This window comes from Cherax quadricarinatus, chromosome 12 (assembly GCF_038502225.1).
Source record: "Cherax quadricarinatus isolate ZL_2023a chromosome 12, ASM3850222v1, whole genome shotgun sequence".
In the NCBI taxonomy this organism is placed as follows: Eukaryota; Metazoa; Arthropoda; class Malacostraca; order Decapoda; family Parastacidae; genus Cherax; species Cherax quadricarinatus.
Genome location: NC_091303.1, coordinates 31,222,572 through 31,245,998, shown reverse-complemented (window position 1 = coordinate 31,245,998; position 23,427 = coordinate 31,222,572). Strand labels below are relative to the sequence as shown.

The window sequence follows — 23,427 nt, the reverse complement described above, 5'->3', positions numbered from 1 at the left end:
GTAGCCAGATTTGAGTTCTGGAGGTGAGAAGAGCAGTACTTGCACTCTTGGGAAGGGGGTGGGGGTGTTGTAATAAGAGCATCATTTGAAATATGATGTCTTCACACTTCTAGCAAGAGAGCTATTGACTGAATGATGGTGACTTTTTTTTTGGGGGGAGGGGGTAAAAAATCATGGCATTAAAAAAAAGCTCTAATGGGTAATTTAAACTTACTGATGAAAGTGGGTGGAATTTTATTTCATCTTTTATGTTATTGAAGGGCGATTCCAGCACCAGAGCTGCAGGATGGTCACCCTCTAAGCATAAGTCTCCAACTGCATGTGTTGACACTCTGCAAGCGTGAAGAGCAAACAAAAAATAATGATCAGACATGTAATATTGTGTATAACATATGATTATAGCTACATAAGTGTGGTCCAATCACAGGTGATGAGGGAGAGAGTATTTGGCTTCAACCCCAGTACCATCAAAATAAAATTATTATAAAACACTACAATCTTAAAAATATATACACCTACCATTCGACTTATGACCTGCTCGACATACGACCACTCGACTTACGACCGTGTTTTTTATGCCAAATTTCTGGGAAATAAACAACTGTTTGTGTTGTACACAGTGAACTTTTTTCATTCCAGTTATGTTCAGGTGCCAGTACCATAAGGAATATTGTGAAGTAGATTAGTCCATTTCAACCCCCAAACATACACGTACAAACGCACTTACATAAATACACTTACATAATTGGTCGCATTTGGAGGTGATCGTTAAGCGGGGGTCCACTGTACTAACAGCATAAAAAGTAAAGTAAAAAATGAAATACCAAAATAAAACAATAAAGTCATTACAAAAATGTGATGTTGATATTCAGTAGTAAAGTTCGACTTGCGTGAATTTTGACTTACGACTGGTTGGTCGGAACCAAGCTCGGTCGTAAGTCGGATGGTAGATGTACCTCCGTCTCTTTATTCACCCTTTACACTTTCACTTTTTTTTCTAGCTCTCTCCTTCACTGTGTTTCACAGAAGCCAAAACCTCCTGCTTCTACCCTATATCTACAATATATATTTTGGTTAACCCTTAAACTGTCACACATGTAGATCAACAAGTGTGTGTATACTGTCACATATGTAGAGCAAAAGGTGTGTGTATACTGTCATACATGTAGATCAACAGGTGTGTGTGTATACTGTCACACATGTAGATCAATGTTTAAAGTCTAGCATCCTCAAAATGGCTGTAATCGGGAATGTTAGGCCTACACAGTATAAAGTAGTCCTTCACTGTTGGTGTGATCTTCAACAAAAAATTCCTCCACTAATCAGGGCACTGTGGGAACGGTTTGCCTCAAGGTACCATACCAACATGTCTTGTGCTAGACATCCCCTCATTCCAAAGTCTATTGGCCATTTAGTTTGCCCAGGTTGATTCTAGTACTGAAGATAGTGATGAATACTTGGAGTATGATAATGAAGATACATAGAGTGCTGCTGCCACTACAGATGCCCCATCAAGCAAGGAAAATCCTGATGAGCTATGAAGTACTACATAACACCACTTCCTTCCACTGAGAAGAAATATCCTCAGATATGTTATGTATGTTGTAACAGCACCATAAAAATGAGGAAATGCAAGGACACACAATTCATGTGTAAAACTGGCAAAACTCCACTGTTCATGGAACCCTGCATTGAAGAGTGTCATGAACTCAAGCAACTGTACTTGGCATAGTGAACAGTGACTGCAAAGTGGATGTACAGTGCCTGTATAGTGACTGTACAGTGTATAGTACACATAATATATGAGAAAAGTAGAATAAAAAAGAATACAGTAGGGCCCCACTTTACGTTGTTTTGCCTTGAGGCAAATGCCGGCATTTCAAATTCGGCTCCCCCCACCTGACTTTCTAACACGGTCACTACATACCACCCAGTTTGTTTACATTCTCTGTGAGCATGTCTCTCCATTATGTCTGGAAACTTTCCATAATTTCAAGTGTTTCAAAGTTATTGCGGATTTTATATGTACTCTGATAATTATACTTAGGTGTACCTGTACCTAAATAAAATTACACACTCTGCTGGCATGCAGGTACACATTAAAATTACTAAGAGTTTCCCACTAGTTTTGATGCCATAACAATAATAATAATACTAATACGTAATAATAATACAGGTCTCCCTCAACATTCGCGAGGGTTAGGGGATCAAGAGCCTCGCGAATGTTTGGTGCCCCAAAATATTGTAGGGAAATATAATACAATACTGCTTCCTTAACTTGTTGAACCATGAACAATCATAAAATACATGAAAATGTCGTAAACTGTACTAAATACATACATGTTATGGTTTAATAACATGTATATTATTAAATACCACTGCCTCCACCACTGCCTCCACCAATGCCTCCACCAATGCCTCCACCACTTCCTCAACCACTGCGAGTCCCTACTACCCTCCCTCCGACCCCACAACGGCAGCCAGCCCTCCTACCACTCAGTGTGGTGAGTGTTTTGTCTGTTCATTATTTGCTATTAAACTACAGTATAAATAATGTAAACACATTCATGACTGCATATTGGAATGGCTATTTGGACAGGTATTGGATGGTGACACCATGTGTTTACTCTTGAACACAGCAAAGAATCAAACATTTCTGCTACTGCTAATAATAATAATAGTAATAATAATAACAATAATAATAATAAATGTGATAGAATTGAAGAAAGAAAGTGTACAAAAATACGAGGGAGTGGTTGACACATAATCAGTGTGGCTTTGTTTATGCTGGAGTGAGCATTAGTCTCCGTGCTCTTCCAAACATTTCACAATAATTCACTGTGTTTGGTGCTTGTAGATTGAGTGAGACTGGAGTGGTAGAGGCAGTGGTTGAGGAAGCAGTTGAGGCAGTGGGTGAGGCAGTGGGTGAGGCAGTGGGTGAGGCAGTGGGTGAGGCAGTGGTTGAGGCAGCGGTTGATGCAGTGGTTGAGGCAGCGGTTGAGGCGCTGGTAGAGGCAGCGGTTTAGGCAGGGGTTGAGGCAGCGGTTGAGGCAATGGTGGAGGCACCAGTTGAGGCAGTGGTATTTAATAACATGTTATAAATATACCTTGACAACAACCTGAATTTCAGCACCCATATCCAGCATATAGCCAAAAAAGTATCCAAAACGGTTGGGATCCTCTCCAAGATACGATACTACGTGCCGCAAAATGCCCTTCTCACACTATACCACTCACTTATTTATCCATACCTCACCTATGCTATTTGTGCTTGGGGATCAACTGCAGCAACACACCTAAAGCCAATAATAACCCAACAAAAAGCTGCAGTAAGAATAATCACTAAATCCCATCCCTGGCAGCACACCCCCCCCACTCTTCAAAGATCTAAACTTACTCCCAGTTCAGTACATCCACACTTACTACTGTGCAATCTATATCTACAGGGCCTTAAACTCTAATATCAACCTTGACCTAAAACGCTTTCTTGATAGTTGTGACAGAACCCACAGGCATAACACCAGACACAAACATCTCTACGGCATTCCCCGTGTCCGACTAAACCTTTACAAAAATTCAATGTATGTCAAAGGCCCTAAAATCTGGAATACCCTACCTGAGAACTCTAGAACTGCAGACACATTCATCACCTTCAAAACTATCATTAGAAAACATCTTATCTCCCTGATACACCCCGTCAACTAACTACACGAATACCACCTGGTGGTTCACACTTACACTCGCTCACTCATTTGACCATAAACAGAAATATTAATCTCAGTCTTAAAATAATGAATCCTGTGATACTCCAATACTGAAACAAAAGCATTCACATTGCTAAACTCATAAACTAGTATTTAGTCACTTAGCCATAATACCAACTTACCTCATAATTTGTAATATTTTACAATTAAGAATAAAACTAAGTATGCCCGAAATGCCTAGCCATGCTAAGCATTCTAGTGGTACACTCTGTAATTACAATTTTACTACATGTAAACAAAACAATAACCAAATTTCTGTAAACTCAGCATTGTAATCCTTATAGAGAATAAACTTTGAATTTGAATTTGAATTATTATTATTAACATGTATGTTATTAAATACCACTGCCTCAACCAATGCCTCACCCACTGCCTTAACTGATGCCTCACACACTGCCTCAACTGCTGCCTTGCCCACTGCCTCACCCACTGCCTCAACTGCTTCCTCAACCACTGCCTCACCCACTGCCTCAACCACTGCCTCAACTGCTGTCTCACCCACTGCCTCACCCACTGCTTCAACCGCTTCCTCAAACACTACCTCTACCACTCCAGTCGCACTCAATCTACAAGCACCAAACACAATAAATTATTGTGAAATGTTTGGAAGAGCACAGAGACTAATGCTCACTCCAGCATAAACAAAGCCACACTGACGATGTGTCAACCATTCCCTCACATTTTTGTACAATTTCCTTCTTCAATTCTATCACATTTATTATTATTATCATTATTATTATTATTATTTAAGGTAGTAGGTTGGTAGACAGCAACCACCCAGGGAAGTACTACCGTCCTGCCAAGTGAGTGCAAAACGGAAGCCTGTAATTGTTTTACATGATGGTAGGATTGCTGGTGTCCTTTTTTCTGTCTCATAAACATGCAAGATTTCAGGTATGTCTTGCTACTTCTACTTACACTTAGATCACACTACACATACATGTACAAGCATATATGTATATACACACCCCTCTGGGTTTTCTTCCATTTTTCTTACTAGTTCTTGTTCTTGTTTATTTCCTCTTACCTCCATTTGGAAGTGGAACAGAATTCTTCCTCCGTAAGCCATGCGTGTTGTAAGAGGCGACTAAAATGCCGGGAGTAAGGGGCTAGTAATCTCTTCTCCTGTATATATTACTAAATGTAAAAGGAGAAACTTTCGTTTTTCCTTTTGGGCCACCCCGCCTCGGTGGGATACGGCCGGTGTGTTAAAAGAAAAAAAAAGAAAGAATTCTATCGCATTTATTATTATTATTATTATTATTATTATTATTATTTAAGGTAGTAGGTTGGTAGACAGCAACCACCCAGGGAAGTACTACCGTCCTGCCAAATGACTGTGAAACAGAAACCTGTAACTGTTTTGCATGATGGTAGGATTGCTGGTTTCTTTTTCTGTCTCATAAACATGCCAGATAACAGGGATATCTTGCTACTCCTACTTACACTTTGGTCACACTTCAGACACGCACATGCATATACATATACATACATCTAGGTTTTTCTCCTTTTTCTAAATAGCTCTTGTTCTTCTTTATTTCTTCTATTGTCCATGGGGAAGTGGAAAAGAATCTTTCCTCAGTAAGCCATGCATGTCGTATGAGGCGACTAAAATGCTGGGAGCAATGGGCTAGTAACCCCTTCTCCTGTAGACATTTACTAAAAAAGAGAAGAAGAAAAACTTCATAAAACTGGGATGCTTGAATGTGCGTGGATGTAGTGCGGATGACAAGAAACAGATGATTGCTGATGTTATGAATGAAAAGAAGTTGGATGTCCTGGCCCTAAGCGAAACAAAGATGAAGGGGATAGGGGAGTTTCGGTGGGGGGAAATAAATGGGATTAAATCTGGGGTATCTGAGAGAGTTAGAGCTAAGGAAGGGGTAGCAGTAATGTTGAAGTATCAGTTATGGAAAGAGAAAAGAGAATATGAATGTGTAAATTCAAGAATTATGTGGATTAAAGTAAAGGTTAGATGCGAAAAGTGGGTCATAATAAGCGTGTATGCACCTGGAGAAGAGAAGAATGTAGAGGAGAGAGAGAGATTTTGGGAGATGTTAAGTGAATGTATAAGAAGCTTTGAACCAAGTGAGAGAGTAATTGTGGTAGGGGACCTGAATGCTAAAGTAAGAGAAACTTTAAGAGAGGGTGTAGTAGGTAAGTTTGGGGTGCCAGGTGTAAATGATAATGGGAGCCCTTTGATTGAACTTTGTATAGAAAGGGGTTTAGTTATAGGTAATACATATTTTAAGAAAAAGAGGATAAATAAGTATACAAGATATGATGTAGGGCGAAATGACAGTAGTTTGTTGGATTATGTATTGGTAGATAAAAGACTGTTGAGTAGACTTCAGGATGTACATGTTTATAGAGAGGTCACAGATATATCAGATCACTTTTTAGTTGTAGCTACACTGAGAGTAAAAGGCAGATGGGATACAAGGAGAACAGAAGCATCAGGGAAGAGAGAGGTGAAGGTTTATAAACTAAAAGAGGAGGCAGTTAGGGTAAGATATAAACAGCTAATGGAGGATAGATGGGCTAATGAGAGCATAGGCAATGGGGTCGAAGAGGTATGGGGTAGGTTTAAAAATGTAGTGTTAGAGTGTTCAGCAGAAGTTTGTGGTTACAGGAAAGTGGGTGCGGAAGGGAAGAGGAGCGATTGGTGGAATGATGATGTAAAGAGAGCAGTAAGGGAGAAAAAGTTAGCATATGAGAAGTTTTTACAAAGTAGAAGTGATGCAAGGAAGGAAGAGTATATGGAGAAAAAGAGAGAGGTTAAGAGAGTGGTGAAGCAACGTAAAAAGAGAGCAAATGAGAGAGTGGGTGAGATGTTATCAACAAATTTTGTTGAAAATAAGAAAAAGTTTTGGAGTGAGATTAACAAGTTAAGGTAGCTTAGAGAATAAATGGATTTGTCAGTTAAAAATAGGATAGGAGAGTTATTAACCCTTTGAGGGTTTTCGTCGTACTAGTACGTCTTACGCATAGGGTTTTTTGACGTACTAGTACGCATAAATTCTAGCGGCCTCAAATCTCGCGCGAAAAGGCTGGTAGGCCTAGGTGTGAGAGAATGGGTCTGCGTGGTCAGTGTGCGCGGTAGAAAAAAAATCTGGGACCCAGTGGTGCATTGTGGGAATGCCCTCTTAGTAAACAATGTCCACCATGCCTCGCGGTAAGAAGCTCCTCACTCCTCGGCGAATTGGGACACTTTTGTTCCCCAGTGACAGTTCTAATAGTGTCCCACAGGGAAGTGTCCTTGGCCCTCTTCTCTTTCTCCTATACATAAATGACCTACCAAATGCTTCGCAATTACTCAAACCCACACTATTTGCAGATGACACTACATACGTCTTCTCCCACCCGAGCCCAGTCACGCTAGCCAATACTGTAAATACAGAATTACAGAAAATATCTACCTGGATGAGGACTAACAAACTTACACTAAACATTGACAAAACCTACTTCATTCAGTTTGGTAACAGAGCTACAGATGTCCCTCTTAACATAATGATAAACGGATCACCTATCACAAAGCTAACAGAGGGAAAATTCTTAGGAATCCACCTTGATAATAGACTCAAATTTCATACACATATACAACAAATTTCTAAGAAAATTTCCAAGACTGTAGGCATACTATCGAAGATACGGTACTATGCTCCACAGTCAGCCCTCCTGGCCCTATATCACTCTCTTATTTACCCCTATCTCACCTATGGAATTTGTGCATGGGGCTCAACAACAAGTAACCATCTCAGACCACTAATTACCCAACAAAAGGCTGCAGTTAGAATGATAACAAATTCTCACTATAGGCAGCACACTCCACCAATATTCAATACACTAAACCTATTCACCATACAAAACATTCATACTTATTACTGCACCTATTACATACATAGAACACTTAACTCTGATATTAACCCTCCACTCAAACATCTCCTTGCCAACCTCAACAGAACACATGACCATAACACAAGGCACAGATCACTCTTTGATGTTCCTCGTGTCCATCTCACACTATGCAAAAACTCAATGCACATAAAAGGCCCTAAAATCTGGAACTCATTACCTGTAAATATAAAAGAAACACTACCTGTTTATAAATTCAAGTCTCTTCTCAAAGATCACTTACTCACCCAAAACCAAATAAATACTGAATAACTGAACCTTATAAATTGTATATCTTAAATGTTTCTCACAATTATATCACATAAATGTTAAACCTAAAACCCAATCTAACTTTATTATTTTTTAAATACACTACCTAACAGAATACTCCATTCTACTGAATGTACAACAATGCATACAACCATATGACCTGTCTTTGTAATACTCACTTGTGCTTTATAGTAATCTGTTTACATTAAAGTTTTATCACCGATGTCATCATTGCTTAGTTCATCTTAAGTTAATTTTAAGCCAGCCCGTAATGCTATGCATAGTATAAGTGGCTTTGGCATACTGCTCTTTTCTGTATTTTTTGTACCTCTGTATGTGTGCACAAATTTTTAAATAAAAAATAAAAAATAAATAAATAGTGATGGAAGTGCCAGTGAAGATGAGTTTCGTGGTTTTAGTGAGGTTTTGACCGAAACTAATGACCATAATATCGGTAATAGTGAAGAAAACCCAGACGACCCTCAGCCTTCCACCTCTGGTGCTGGGCCCTCGTGTTCACGTTCAGTTGTTCCAGAACCCAAGAGGAAACTTCTATTTTCCCAAATCCCAGACTCAGATGAGAGCATGGGTGATGATAGTGATAGTGAATATGAACTACAAGCTCTTCAAACTAGTTCCAGTAGTGATAGTGAAGTGCAATATTCCCCAGTGAAGCGTCAGTATATACGACGATATATGCGCTCTGGAAGTGTGCCATATGTTTTACCAAGGGGAAGGAGTGTATCTCGGAGTACATCCCGTGGCTGTACAACAGGAACAGACAGTGAAAATGACGAAGATACTGTTGCAATTGGGATGGAAAATGTGCGTGGTGGTAGTGGTGCCGGCGGTGAGGCACCAGCAGTGGGCCATGCTGCCACCCACGCCGCTGCCTCAGCTGATCTAGAACAAAGGCCACCATCCCCCACTCCCCCACCACACCAGCCTCCACAACCACAACCTCCACAACCACAACCTCCACAACCACAACCTCCACAACCACAACCACCTGTCATTGTCCAGTACCCACCAGCAGACCGCACCTGGGATTGGCAGGAAGCTGCCAATTTTGTTCCAAATCCCCACCAGTTTGATGGCAGCCAAAGTGGAATACGGCCATCTTGTGCACTTGGGAACAATGCCACTGAACTGGAATGTTTCGAGTTATTCTTTGACGAACCACTGATGAAAAGTATTGTCATGGAAAGCAACACATACTACGAGTACACCATGGCAAACACAATACTTTCACCAAAATCACGTCTACACCAATGGAAGGAGGCAACTGTGGCTGAGATGTATCTTTTCTTTGCCACAATAATGCTTATGCCACATGTGTATAAGCACAAAGTGAAATCATACTGGTCAACAGACCCCCTGATTGCAACACCAGGTTTCAGTGATATAATGCCAGTGAATCGATTTGTGCTAATGTTACGTATGCTTCACTTCTCAGATAAAACCAGGCCTGACAGAACTGACAGGTTATATAAGATTAGGAATGTGTTTGTGTATCTGAAACAGAAATTCAGTACTCATTTTTATCCCTTCAGGAAGCTTGTAATTGACGAGTCTTTGATTCTGTTCAAAGGAAGACTCTCTTTCAAGCAGTACATACCAAGCAAGAGGAAACGCTTTGGTATAAAGTTGTTTGTGCTTTGTGATTGTTACAGTGGTCTGGTATTGGATATTATTGTGTACACTGGAAGTTATACATTGCAAAATACCAGGAAGTTATTTTGCATCTCAGGTGATGTGGTTCGAACAATGATAGAACCATACCTTGGTAAGGGGCATATATTATATACAGATAACTGGTACACAAGCCCCTCACTCAGTGATTTTTTGCGAGTGAACATGACAGATGTGTGTGGCACAGTGCGTGCAAATCGAAAACATATGCCCAGGTTTGACGCTGGCACTCGCAGAGGTGAGGTGCAGGCGTTTGCTGCCAATGACATCATGGCATTTCGGTGGCATGACAAACGAGATGTCACACTGTTGTCATCAATTCACCCTAATGAAATGGCAGACAGTGGCAGGCAGCATAGAGAGAGAAATGAACCCATTCTAAAACCTGCAGCTGTGATTGATTACACCTTCAACATGCGTTCAGTGGACAAATGTGACATGCAGATTGGGTTTGCTGATTGTGTTCGCAAGAGTTATAAGTGGTACATCAAACTGTTTTTCCATCTTCTGGACATTTCCATGCTCAATGCTTATAATATGTATAAGATGAGCACCAGAAACAAACCACAGTACGGCGAATTCTGTTTGTCTGTCATCAGACAAATAGTATTCAAGTACCAAGGAAATGCACCTGCAATTGACCGCCCACCAAATTATCAACAACTACCTGCTCGTCTGAAGCATGGTGATCACTTCCTGGTAAAACTGCCTGCTACTGCTTTGAAGAAAAAGGCTCAGAAGAGGTGTTACGTCTGTTCACATACAAAAAAACGCCCACAACAACGCAGAGACACTCGTTTTATGTGTGAGGAGTGCAAAATTCCACTGTGCATGACACCATGTTTCAAAGACTTCCACAGGCTGCAGAACTTCTAGAAACATGTCCTGTGACTGTATATGTGTATATAAAATATAGTAAAATAGTAATAAACAACATTTCATATTGTTTGTTTGTGTAAATATTTTCTGTAAACAAAATAATGACAACAGTGTTTACGCCCTTATTGTGTAGTATTGAAAAAGAAATAACTTACAAAATACTGATCATGTTGGCCTCAGAGGCCATAAAAGTTACTCAGAAAAAGAAAAATTGAAAAATAATTGAAAATAGTACATAAAAAAGTAAATAGAAAAATACCGGGTGACGGCAGTCGGCGATGTTACCATATGTTGTTCAATTTTGGCAAATTTCACACCTCCATATCTCGGTAAGTATTGACGTTAAAATTTTTTTGTTTAGCCTATAATGTTTAGAAAAAAATACTCTATTTTTTTCATAAGAAAAAATAATTTTTTTTTTTTTTGAAATTTGGCCGACCCTGAGAACGAGTTTCGGAGAGGGCCTGTCGACCCTCAAAGGGTTAAATGGAGAGTTAGAGGTACTGGGAAGATGGAGGGAATATTTTGAGGAATTGTTAAATGTTGATGAAGATAGGGAAGCTGTGATTTCGTGTATAGGGCAAAGAGGAATAACATCTTGTAGGAGTGAGGAAGAGCCAGTTGTGAGTGTGGGGCAAGTTCGTGAGGCAGTAGGTAAAATGAAAGGGGGTAAGGCAGCCGGGATTGATGGGATAAAGATAGAAATGTTAAAAGCAGGTGGGGATATAGTTTTGGAGTGGTTGGTGCAATTATTTAATAAATGTATGGAAGAGGGTAAGGTACCTAGGGATTGGCAGAGAGCATGCATAGTTCCTTTGTATAAAGGCAAAGGGGACAAAAGAGAGTGCAAAAATTATAGGGGGATAAGTCTGTTGAGTATACCTGGTAAAGTGTATGGTAGAGTTATTATTGAAAGAATTAAGAGTAAGACGGAGAATAGGATAGCAGATGAACAAGGAGGCTTTAGGAAAGGTAGGGGGTGTGTGGACCAGGTGTTTACAGTGAAACATATAAGTGAACAGTATTTAGATAAGGCTAAAGAGGTTTTTGTGGCATTTATGGATTTCGAAAAGGCGTATGACAGGGTGGATAGGGGGGCAATGTGGCAGATGTTGCAGGTGTATGGTGTAGGAGGTAGGTTACTGAAAGCAGTGAAGAGTTTTTACGAGGATAGTGAGGCTTAAGTTAGAGTATGTAGGAAAGAGGGAGATTATTTCCCAGTAAAAGTAGGCCTTAGACAAGGATGTGTGATGTCACCGTGGTTGTTTAATATATTTATAGATGGGGTTGTAAGAGAAGTAAATGTGAGGGTCTTGGCAAGAGGCGTGGAGTTAAAAGATAAAGAATCACACATAAAGTGGGAGTTGTCACAGTTGCTCTTTGCTGATGACACTGTGTTCTTGGGAGATTCTGAAGAGAAGTTGCAGAGGTTGGTGGATGAATTTGGTAGGGTATGTAAAAGAAGAAAATTAAAAGTGAATACAGGAAAGAGTAAGGTTATGAGGATAACAAAAAGATTGGAGGGAGAGAGTATGGAGGAGGTGAATGTATTCAGATATTTGGGAGTGGACGTGTCAGCGGATGGGTCTATGAAAGATGAGGTGAATCATAGAATTGATGAGGGGAAAAGGGTGAGCGGTGCACTTAGGAGTCTGTGGAGACAAAGAACTTTGTCCTTGGAGGCAAAGAGGGAAATGTATGAGAGTATAGTTTTACCAAGGCTCTTATATGGGTGTGAAGCATAGGTGATGAATGGTGCAGCGAGGAGAAGGCTGGAGGCAGTGGAGATGTCATGTCTGAGGGCAATGTGTGGTGTGAATATAATGCAGAGAATTCGTAGTTTGGAAGTTAGGAGGAGGTGCGGGATTACCAAAACTGTTGTCCAGAGGGTTGAGGAAGGGTTGTTGAAGTGGTTCAGACATGTAGAGAGAATGGAGCAAAACAGAATGACTTCAAGAGTGTATCAGTCTGTAGTGGAAGGAAGGCGGGGTAGGGGTCGGCCTAGGAAAGGTTGGAGGGAGGGGGTAAAGGAGGTTTTGTGTGCGAGGTTCTTGGACTTCCAGCAGGCATGCATGAGCGTGTTTGATAGGAGTGAATGGAGACAAATTGTTTTTAATACTTGACGTGCTGTTGGAGTGTGAGCAAAGTAACATTTATGAAGGGCTTCAGGGAAACCGGCAGGCCGGACTTGAGTCCTGGAGATGGGAAGTACAGTGCCTGCACTCTGAAGGAGGGGTGTTAATGTTGCAGTTTAAAAACTGTAGTGTAAAGCACCCTTCTGGCAAGACAGTGATGGAGTGAATGATGGTGAAAGTTTTTCTTTTTCGGGCCACCCTGCCTTGGTGGGAATCGGCCAGTGTGTTAATAAAATAAAAAAAAATTATTATTATTACTATTGTTATTATTAGCAGTAGCAGAAATGTTTGTTTCTTTGCTGTGTTCAAGAGCAAATACATGATGTCACCGTCCAATACCTGTCCAATATGCAGTCATGAATGGGTTTACATTATTTATACTGTAGTTTAATAGCAAATACAGTGGACCCCCGGTTCGTGATGCTATCGGTATCCGATAAATCCGGTAACCGATGCATTATATCACCAAAAATTTGCCTTGGCTCCCGTTACAAAACCAGGTATGCGATGTGATTCGTACGAGACGTGTCCACGTATGGCCTGAACTTCCCCGTGTGTACCAATGTTTACAAGCCAGCCAGTGTGCGCGCATCTAAGGATACATTCGGTACATTCCACATTATCCATATTATCACTGTTTTTGGTGCTTGTTTCTGCAAAATAAGTCACCATGGGCCCCAAGAAAGCTTCTAGTGCCAACCCTTCGAGACGAAGGGTGCTAATGACTATTGAAATGAAGAAAGAGATAATTGCAAAGTACGAAAGTGGAGTGCGTGTGTTGGAGCTGGTCAGGTTGTATGGTAAACCCCAATCAACCATCTCTACTATAGTGAGCAGGAAAACGGCGATCAAGGAAGCTGTTCTTGCAAAAGGTGCAACTGTGATTACGAAACAGCGACCGCAAGTGTTAGAAAATGTTGAGAGACTGTTATTGGTGTGGATAAATGAAAAACAGATAGCAGGAGATAGCATCTCACAAGCGATCATTTGTGAAAAGGCAGTTGCATGACGATTTGGTAAAGAAATTGCCTGCAACTAGTGGTGATGTGAGTGAATTTAAGGCCAGCAAAGGTTGGTTTGAAAGATTTAAGAATCGTAGTGGCATACATAGTGTGATTAGGCATGGTGAGGCTGCCAGTTCAGACCACAAAGCGGCTGAAAAATATGTGCATGAATTCAAGGAGTACATAGGGGCTGAAGATTTGAAACCTGAACTAGTGTTTAACTGTGATGAAACAGGCCTGTTTTGGAAGAAATTGCCAAGCAGGACCTACATTACTCAGGAGGAAAAGCTACCTCAAGTCCTAATGGAGGGGGATTCCCCTTCTAAACAATAGGTTCAACAGCCCCCTCCTCCCATCCCATCAATCATCACCAGATCTTCATTAAAGGTAAGTGTCAATTATTCTATTGTTATTATTCTATTGTTATTGTTGTTATTGTAATTATTCTATTGCATTAAACTTAATATTTCATGTGGTAAAAGTTTTTTTTTCATACTTTTGGGTGTCTTGCACGGATTAATTTGATTTCCATTATATCTTATGGGGAAAATTGATTCGCTTTCCGATAATTTTGGTTTACGATGAGCTCTCAGGAATGGATTAATATCGTGAACCGGGGGTCCACTGTAATGAACAAACAAAACACTCACCACACTGGTGGGAGGGCTGGCTGCCAGTTGCGGGGGTCGGAGGGAGGGTAGTAGGGACTCGCAGGTGGCGGGAAACTTAAATATGATTTGGCGGCCGGGAATTTGGAGGCTGGGAATTTGGCAGTTGGGAATTCGCGAATGTTTGAAGCCCAGGAAAGTTGAAAATGCGAATGTTGAGGGAGACCTGTAATCACTTAGACACATTAACCAATTCAGGGTTGGTGCTGTACTAGCACACACAAATTCTAGCGCCTTCAAATTTACCGAGAGAAAGCTGGTAGGCCTACATATGAAAGAATGAGTCTATGTGGTCAGTGTGCATTGTATAAAAAAAAATCCTGCAGCACACAGTGCATAATGAGAAAAAAAAAAATGACCGTGTTTTTGCTTTAAAACAGTGACGTTGCAGTGTATTTTAGTAGTATGCTATTTATGGTTGTATTCAAGTTTTCCTGGTCTCATTTTATAGAATGGAAGACATATTATGGAAATTGAAATGATTTTGATTGGTTTCACGGTGAAAAGTACCTTGAAATTGAGCTCAAAAAAGCAGAAATGTTCAATTTTTGCCAAAGTTCAAAAGTAAACAAATCTGCCACATGTCCAATACATGTCAACTGGTGAGTCTAATATTCTTTCACAAGTGCGCTGATATTATTTATACCATTTCTACACTAATGCAGTAGTCTGCATAACAGTAAATCTTCTATTTTTTTTTTTTTGAGAATAAAAATTTAAAGCGGAAAGCAAATGGAATGTAAGAGAGGCCTGGGGACATGACTAATGAACAGGAAATATGTTATTTTAGTGCCAGGAATGTCTGTCTTGTTTATTCTGGACCCTATTTAGAAATTGGCATCTTTTGAAATTTGTGTGAAATTGGCAAAATTGCCAATTTCTGACCACTTTATTGGATAGTTGAAATCGGTAAATGGGTGGTTTCTTGTACTCGTTCAATAGAAAAATGGAGTTCTACACATGTTTTTGTCGACTGGTACATTGGAATTGGCCGAAAATAGGGCTCAAAATGGGCAAAATTGCAGATGCATAAACATCGCTAACTTCGCGAGAGCATAATTCCGTAAGTTTTCCATCAAATTTCATACTTTTGGTGTGATTATTATCAGGAAAAGATTCTCTATCATTTCATAAGAAAAAATAATTTTTTTTTTTTTAGAAAAATTTCCGACACTGAGAACAAGTTTAGGAGAGGGCTTGCCGGCCCTGAAAGGGTTAAATGTCTTATTTTACGTTAATATAGACATTTTCATTAATCCATCTATGATATTTTCTTCAAAATTATATAAAAAAACACGTTACATAGCACATAAACGTGATGCATAACCCACAGTAGAAAAAAATTTCATATAAATACAAGGTGTGCTAGCTGGGCGGAGGGATAAAATTACATTTTCTCTTGTCCAGCATCAGAGAAAATGTGTATCAATGCACCTTTGACCCAGTGACTCCCCTTAACACATTCAGCTTTGTTTACAATTCTCAGCATGACTTCTTCTCATTACTTCTCCCTTTGTTTATGATGGCATTTAAAGGCAGTTGTTAGAAATGATTAAACTCAGTGAACAAGGTATGTTGATGGTAATAATATTACTCAGGGCCTCTTTAAGCACCACATACATTATTACGTTAGATGTGGGAACCAGGCAGGTTTCCTGACTACCTACACCTGACTTCCTACAAATAAATACTACTCACCTCTTGTCCTACATTAAAACTACACATATTTTAAGGTAAGTAATTAGTGCACTGTATGTGTATTTTATTGCTCTGAGCCACTTCAAATGCCAATTACAGTGGTACCTTGACTTACGAGTGCCCCAACTTACAAGTTTTCCAAGTTACGAGCCGTCGCTTTGTTGATTTTTTGCTTTGAGTTGTGAGCCAAAATCCGAATTACGAGCGAGCTTCAGAGGTGGCAGAGTATCTGAAGTCAAATCCAACTCTGTACCCAGAGGAATGTCTGGTACTTCGTCCCATCTTACATGCTCTTCCAAGACATAACTGGAAGGATAATACTCCCACACTAATCCCAGATTGTAGTGAGGCACCTCATCCCTTGTTTGGTTCTCGTACAAATCCGGGGGAAGAGGTAACCTCCATTTCAACACTCAGAGTTTTTCCAGAAACATTAAGGTGGGTGGAGTACTGACAGTGGTGGGTGGAGCAGTGATGGTGGTGGGTGGAGTAGATATGGTTTTGGGTGGAGTAGTGAGGGTGATGGGTGTAGTAGAGATGGTGGTGGGTGGAGTAGAGATGGTGGTGGGTGTAGTGAGGATGGTGGGTGGAGTAGAGATGGTGGTGGGTGGAGTAGTGAAGGTGGTGGGTGGAGTAGAGATGGTGGTGGGTGGAGTAGAGATGGTGGTGGGTGGAGTAGTGAGGGTGGTGGGTGGAGTAGATATAGTGGTAAGTGGAGTAGTGAAGGTGGTGTGTGGAGTAGTGAAGGTGGTGGGTGGAGTAGTGAAGATGGTGGGTGGAGTAGTGAAGATGGTGGGTGGAGTAGAGATGGTGGTGGGTGTAGTAGTGAGGGTGGTGGATGGAGTAGTGATAATGGTAGGTGGAGTAGTGAGTGTAGCTTAGATGGTGGTGGGTGGAGTAGTGAGTGTAGCTTAGATGGTGGTGGGTGGAGTAGTGAGGGTGGTGGATTTATAAATACATTTTTCTTATTTAAAAACCCATAGTAAAAAATATTGGGGTGGGTTTTTGGGGGCTGGAACGGATTAATGGCATTTCAGTTAATTTCGATGAGGAAAATTTATTTGATATACGAGCAAATTGAGTTACGAGCTCGGTCACAGAACGAATTAAACTCGCAAGTCAAGGTACCACTGTATTACGTTTGGGAGTGGGAGTCAGGGCTACCTACATCTACCAGCTACTTACACCTAACTTCCTACAAATAAATACTACTACAGCCTCTACTCACTCAGTGACTTACTCGTTTACCAACGACTAGGACTTATGATGGGCTCTCTGACCACTATGCATACCTTAATAATATATATTAGAGCTAATTTCCTCTATTCTTATTACAATAAACAGTACACTACTGTATAAACATTTAAAAATATACCAGAAATGTTATAAATGGTGCAAATGTGACATTAAAACAACATCAAATATGGCTGACACAAACCCACTACCATTATATCATGCTCCTCACTTAGTGACGAATTCAATGACTGACATGGTCTTAGGAACATAACTCCGCCGTTAAGTGAGGAGAGGCTGTGTTCACCTCTCACCCTACATTAAGACTACAAATATTTTAAGGTAAGTAATGAATATACTGTATATGTATTCTACTTTTTATTGTTTTTTAATGCCTAGTTCTACTGTTAGCTTAATATATGTTAATGTAAACTTGTTATCTGGCATTTGCATTCATTTACAAGTGGAAAAAATGGAGTTCTGCTTTCCGGCAGTAGCCTGGAACCTAACCTGCCGTATAAGTGGGGCCCTACTGTACCGAAAATGAATAATTTGTCAGAATTTTTTTTTTTCAAATAAGAAATAATTAGTTATTGAACACTAAATATTCTATAAATATAGTCTGAAAGTACATATACTGATCACATGTGAATGTTAAAAAAAAAAAAAACTGGATGCAACCATATTACTAGATGAGGGGTCACTTCCAGAAATGTCCAGCAACTATTTCTTGTTAAGTTTTAATCAGATTTTCATTTTTAAAAAAATATGTAGTAGGTTGGTAGACAGCAACCATCCAGGGAGGTACTACCGTCCTGCCAAGTGAATGTAAAACAAAAGCCTGTGATTGTTTTACATGATGGTAGGATTGCTGGTGTTTTTTTTGTCTGTCTCATAAATATGCAAGATTACAGGTATGTCTTGCTACTTCTACTTACACTTAGGTCACACTACACATACATGTACATGTTTATTTATACACACTCATCTGAGTTTTCTTTGATTTTATCTTAATAGTCCTTGGTCTTATTGGTTTTCCTTTTACATCCATGGGGAAGTGGAATAAGAATCTTTCCTCCATAAGCCATGCATGTTGTAAAAGTCAACTAAAATGCCGGGAACAATGGGCTAGTAACCCCTTTTCCTGTAAAGATTACTAAAAAGAATAAGAAGGAGAAAATTGTCAAAGTGGGAAGTCTGAATGTGCGTGGATGTTGTGCAAATGATAAGAAAGAGATGATTGTGGATGTTATGAATGAGAAGAAGCTGGATGTCCTGGCTTTAAGTGAAATAAAGCTGAAGGTGGGAGAGTTTCAGTGGAGAGGAATAAATGGGATTAGGTCAGGGGTTTCAAATAGAGTTAGAGCTAAAGAAGGAGTAGCAATAATGTTGAAGGATAAGATATGGCAGGAAAAAGAGGGACTATAAATGTATTAATTCAAGGATTATGTGGAGTAAAATAAAGGTTGGATGTGAAAAGTGGGTTATAGTAAGTGTATATGCACCTGGAGAAGAGAGAAGTGTAGAGGAGAGAGAGAGACTTTGGGAAATGTTGAGTGAATGCGTGGGGAGTTTTGAACCAAGTGTGAGAGTACTTGTGGTTGGGGATTTCAATGTTAAAGTGGAGGGAGTAGTAGGTAAATTTGGGGTGCCAGGGGTAAATGTAAATGGGGAGCCTTCAATTGAGCTATGTGTAGAAAGAGATTTGGTAATAAGTAATACATATTTTATGAAAAAGAGGATAAATAAATATACAAGGTATGATGTAGCACGTAATGAAAGTAGTTTGCTAGATTATGTATTGGTGGATAAACGGTTAATGGGTAGGCTCCAGGATGTACATGTTTATAGAGGGGCAACTGATATATCGGATCATTATTTAGTTGTAGCTACAGTCAGATTAAGAGGTAGATGGGACAAGAGGAAGGTGGCAACAACAAGTAGGAGGGAAGTGAAAGTGTATAAACTAAGGGAGGAGGAAGTTCGGGTGAGATATAAGCGACTATTGGCAGAAACGTGGGCTAGTGAAAAGATGAGGAGTAGGGGGGGGGGGGGGTGGAGCTGGTTGGATGAGTTTTAAAAATGCAGTATTAGAATGTGGGGCAGAAGTTTGTGGTTATAGGAGGATGGGGGCAGGAGGAAAGAGGAGTGATTGGTGGAATGATGAAGTAAAGGGCATGATAAAAGAGAAAAAGTTAGCTTATGAGAGGTTTTTACAAAGCAGAAGTGTTATAAGAAGAGCAGAGTATATGGAGAGTAAAAGAAAGGTGAAGAGAGTGGTGAGAGAGTGCAAAAGGAGAGCAGATGATAACGTGGGAGAGGCACTGTCAAGAAATTTTAATGAAAATAAGAAAAAATTTTGGAGTGAGTTAAACAAGTTAAGAAAGCCTAGGGAAAGTATGGATTTGTCAGTTAAAAACAGAGTAGGGGAGTTAGTAGATAGGGAGAGGGAGGTATTAGGTAGATGGCGAGAATATTTTGAGGAACTTTTAAATGTTGAGGAAGAAAGGGAGGCAGTCATTTCATGCACTGGCCAGGGAGGTATACCATCTTTTAGGAGTGAAGAAGAGCAGAATGTAAGTGTGGGGGAGGTACGTGAGGCATTACGTAGAATGAAAGAGGGTAAAGCAGCTGGAACTGATGGGATCATGACAGAAATGTTAAAAGCAGGGGGGATATAGTGTTGGAGTGGTTGGTACTTTTGTTTAATAAATGTATTAAAGAGGGGAAGGTACCCAGGGATTGGCGGAGAGCATGTATAGCCCCTTTATATAAAGGGAAGGGGGACAAAAGAGATTGTAAAAATTATAGAGGAATAAGTTTATTGAGTATACCAGGAAAAGCGTACGGTAGGGTTATTATTGAAAGAATTAGAGGTAAGACAGAATGTAGGATTGCAGATGAGCAAGGAGGTTTCAGAGTAGGTAGGGAATGTGTAGATCAAGTGTTTACATTGAGGCATATATGTGAACAGTATTTAGATAAAGGTAGGGAAGATTTTATTGCATTTAAGGATTTAGAAAAGGCATATGATAGAGTGGATAGGGGAGCAATGTGGCAGATGATGCAAGTATATGGAATAGGTGGTAAGTTACTAAATGCTGTAAAGAGTTTTTATGATGATAGTGAGGCTCAGGTTAGGGTGTGTAGAAGAGAGGGAGACTACTTCCCGGTAAAAGTAGGTCTTAGACAGGGATGTGTAATGTCACCATGGTTGTTTAATATAGTTATAGATGGGGTTGTAAAAGAAGTAAGTGCTAGGGTGTTTGGGAGAGGGGTGGGATTAAATTAATGGGGAATCAAATACAAAATGGGAATTGACACAGTTATTTTTTGCTGATGATACTGTGCTTATGGGAGATTCAAAAGAAAAATTGCAAAGGTTAGTGGATGAGTTTGGGAGTGTGTGTAAAGGTACAAAGTTGAAAGTGAACATAGAAAAGAGTAAGGTGATGAGGGTATCAAATGATTTAGATAAAGAAAAATTGGATATCAAATTGGGGAGGAGGAGTATGGAAGAAGTGAATGTTTTCAGATACTTGGGAGTTGACGTGTCGGCAGATGGATTTATGAAGGATGAGGTTAATCATGGAATTGATGAAGGAAAAAAAGGTGAGTGGTGCATTGAGGTATATGTGGAGTCAAAAAAAAGTTATCTATGGAGGCAAAGAAAGGAGTGTATGAAAGTATAGTAGTACCAACACTCTTATACGGGTGTGAAGCTTGGGTTGTGAATGCAGCAGCGAGGAGGCGGTTGGAGGCAGTGGAGATGTCTCTAAGGGCAATGTGTGGTGTAAATATTATGCAGAAAATTCGGAGTGTGGAAATTAGGAGAAGGTGTGGAGTTAATAAAAGTATTAGTCAAGAGGGCTGAAGAGGGGTTGTTGAAGTGGTTTGGTCATTTAGAGAGAATGGACCAAATTAGAATGACATGGAGAGCATTTAAATCTGTAGGAGAAGGAAGGCGGGGTAGGGGTCGTCCTCGAAAAGGTTGGAAGGAAGGGGTAAGGGAGGTTTTGTGGGCGAGAGGCTTGGACTTCCAGCAGGCGTGCATGAGTGTGTTCGATAGGAGTGAATGGAGACGAATGGTATTTGGGACCTGACGATCTGTTGGAGTGTGAGCAGGGTAATATTTAGTGAAGGGATTCAGGGAAACCGGTTATTTTTATATAGCCGGACTCGAGTCCTGGAAATGGGAAGTACAATGCCTGCACTTTGAAGGAGGGGTTTTGGGATATTAGCAGTTTGGAGGGATATGTTGTGTATCTTTATATGTATATGCTTCTAAACTGTTGTGTTCTGAGCACCTCTGCAAAAACAGTGATTATGTGTGAGTGAGGTGAAAGTGTTGAATGATGATGAAAGTGTTTTCTTTTTGGGGATTTTCTTTCTTTTTGGGTCACCCTGCCTCGGTGGGAGACGGCCGACTTTTTGAAAGAAAAAAAAATGTAAAATAAAGTTTTTTTTTTTTTTTTTTTTTGCTAAAAATAATTCCAAGAATATTTTGGCACTACATTACAATTTCATTTTACCACTATTGGCATTTTAAGGGTTAAGAAACACATAGCATATGTGTGTTTGCACAGATGTAAGCACTAAACAGCCACCAATTAAAATGGAAAACACAATATTCAAAGGTCAGGAAGATACTGATGGATGCTGACTAGATAGTATTAGTAAGGTACATACCCTGTTCCAAGTGAGTGACCCCACACAAATAAAGGTGATGAGCCAATTCTCTCACGCAGGTATCTGTAAACAATCTTGGCATCATGCACTACTCCGGGTTCATTTGGCTGCACAGGAGAAGAGTCTGCATATCCTGTAGGAATGGCAAGATGTTAGAAAATTGCCTTCAGATAGATCAGATTATTACTTCATGCATATACAAGTGCTGGTAGTTATTTTACATGAGGGGAAGAGGAAAAGGGGGAAATCACTGCTGCTAACTATAAAGAAATAATTATATATTAAATAATTATATAGTAAAGCCAGAAGGGTGCTTTACACTACGGTTTTTAAACTGCAACATTAACACCCCTCCTTCAGAGTGCAGGCACTGTACTTCCCATCTCCAGGACTCAAGTCCGGCCTGCCGGTTTCCCTGAACCCCTTCATAAATGTTACCTTGCTCACACTCCAACAGCACGTCAAGTATTAAAAACCATTTGTCTCCATTCACTCCTATCAAACACGCTCATGCATGCCTGCTGGAAGTCCAAGCCCCTCGCACACAAAACCTCCTTTACCCCCTCCCTCCAACCTTTCCTAGGTCGACCCCTACCCTGCCTTCCTTCCACTACAGACTGATACACTCTTGAAGTCATTCTGTTTCGCTCCATTCTCTCTACATGTCCGAACCACCTCAACAACCCTTCCTCAGCCCTCTGGACAACAATTTTGGTAATCCCGCACCTCCTCCTAACTTCCAAACTACGAATTCTCTGCATTATATTCACACCACACATTGCCCTCAGACATGACATCTCCACTGCCTCCAGCCTTCTCCTCGCTGCAACATTCATCACCCATGCTTCACACCCAAGGATAAAGTTCTTTGTCTCCACAGACTCCTAAGTGCACCACTCACCCTTTTCCCCTTATCAATTCTATGATTCACCTCATCTTTCATAGACCCATCCGCTGACACGTCCACTCCCAAATATCTGAATACATTCACCTCCTCCATACTCTCTCCCTCCAATCTGATATCTAATCTTTCATCACCTAATCTTTTTGTTATCCTCATTACCTTACTCTTTCCTGCATTCACTTTTAATTTTCTTCTTTTGCACACCCTACCAAATTCATCCACCAACCTCTGCAGCTTCTCTTCAGAATCTCCCAAGAGCACAGTGTCTTCAGCAAAGAGCAACTGTGACAACTCCCACTTTATGTGTGATTCTTTATCTTTTAACTCCACGCCTCTTGCCAAGACTCTCGCATTTACTTCTCTTACAACCCCATCTATAAATATATTAAACAACCACGGTGACATCACGCATCCTTGTCTAAGGCCTACTTTTACTGGGAAATAATTTCCCTCTTTCCTACATACTCTAACTTGAGCCTCACTATCCTTGTAAAAACTCTTCACTACTTTCAGTAACCTACCTCCTACACCATACACCTGCAACATCTGCCACATTGCCCCCCTATCCACCCTGTCATACGCCTTTTCCAAATCCAT

General features: G+C 40.3%; 1 protein-coding gene across 2 annotated transcripts in view; it reads right to left on the bottom strand.

The window, feature by feature from the left end:
* Positions 1–23,427, bottom strand: part of LOC128696476 (lysophosphatidylserine lipase ABHD12-like) — a 156,199-nt gene that overhangs the window by 51,212 nt on the left and 81,560 nt on the right. For both annotated transcript variants that reach the window (XM_070084304.1, XM_070084305.1), the window contains 2 exons: positions 21,927–22,059; positions 215–332 (listed from right to left, as the gene is read on the bottom strand). In XM_070084304.1, the coding sequence (XP_069940405.1) occupies positions 215–332; positions 21,927–22,059 (251 nt within the window). The remainder of the gene's footprint in view (positions 1–214; positions 333–21,926; positions 22,060–23,427) is intronic.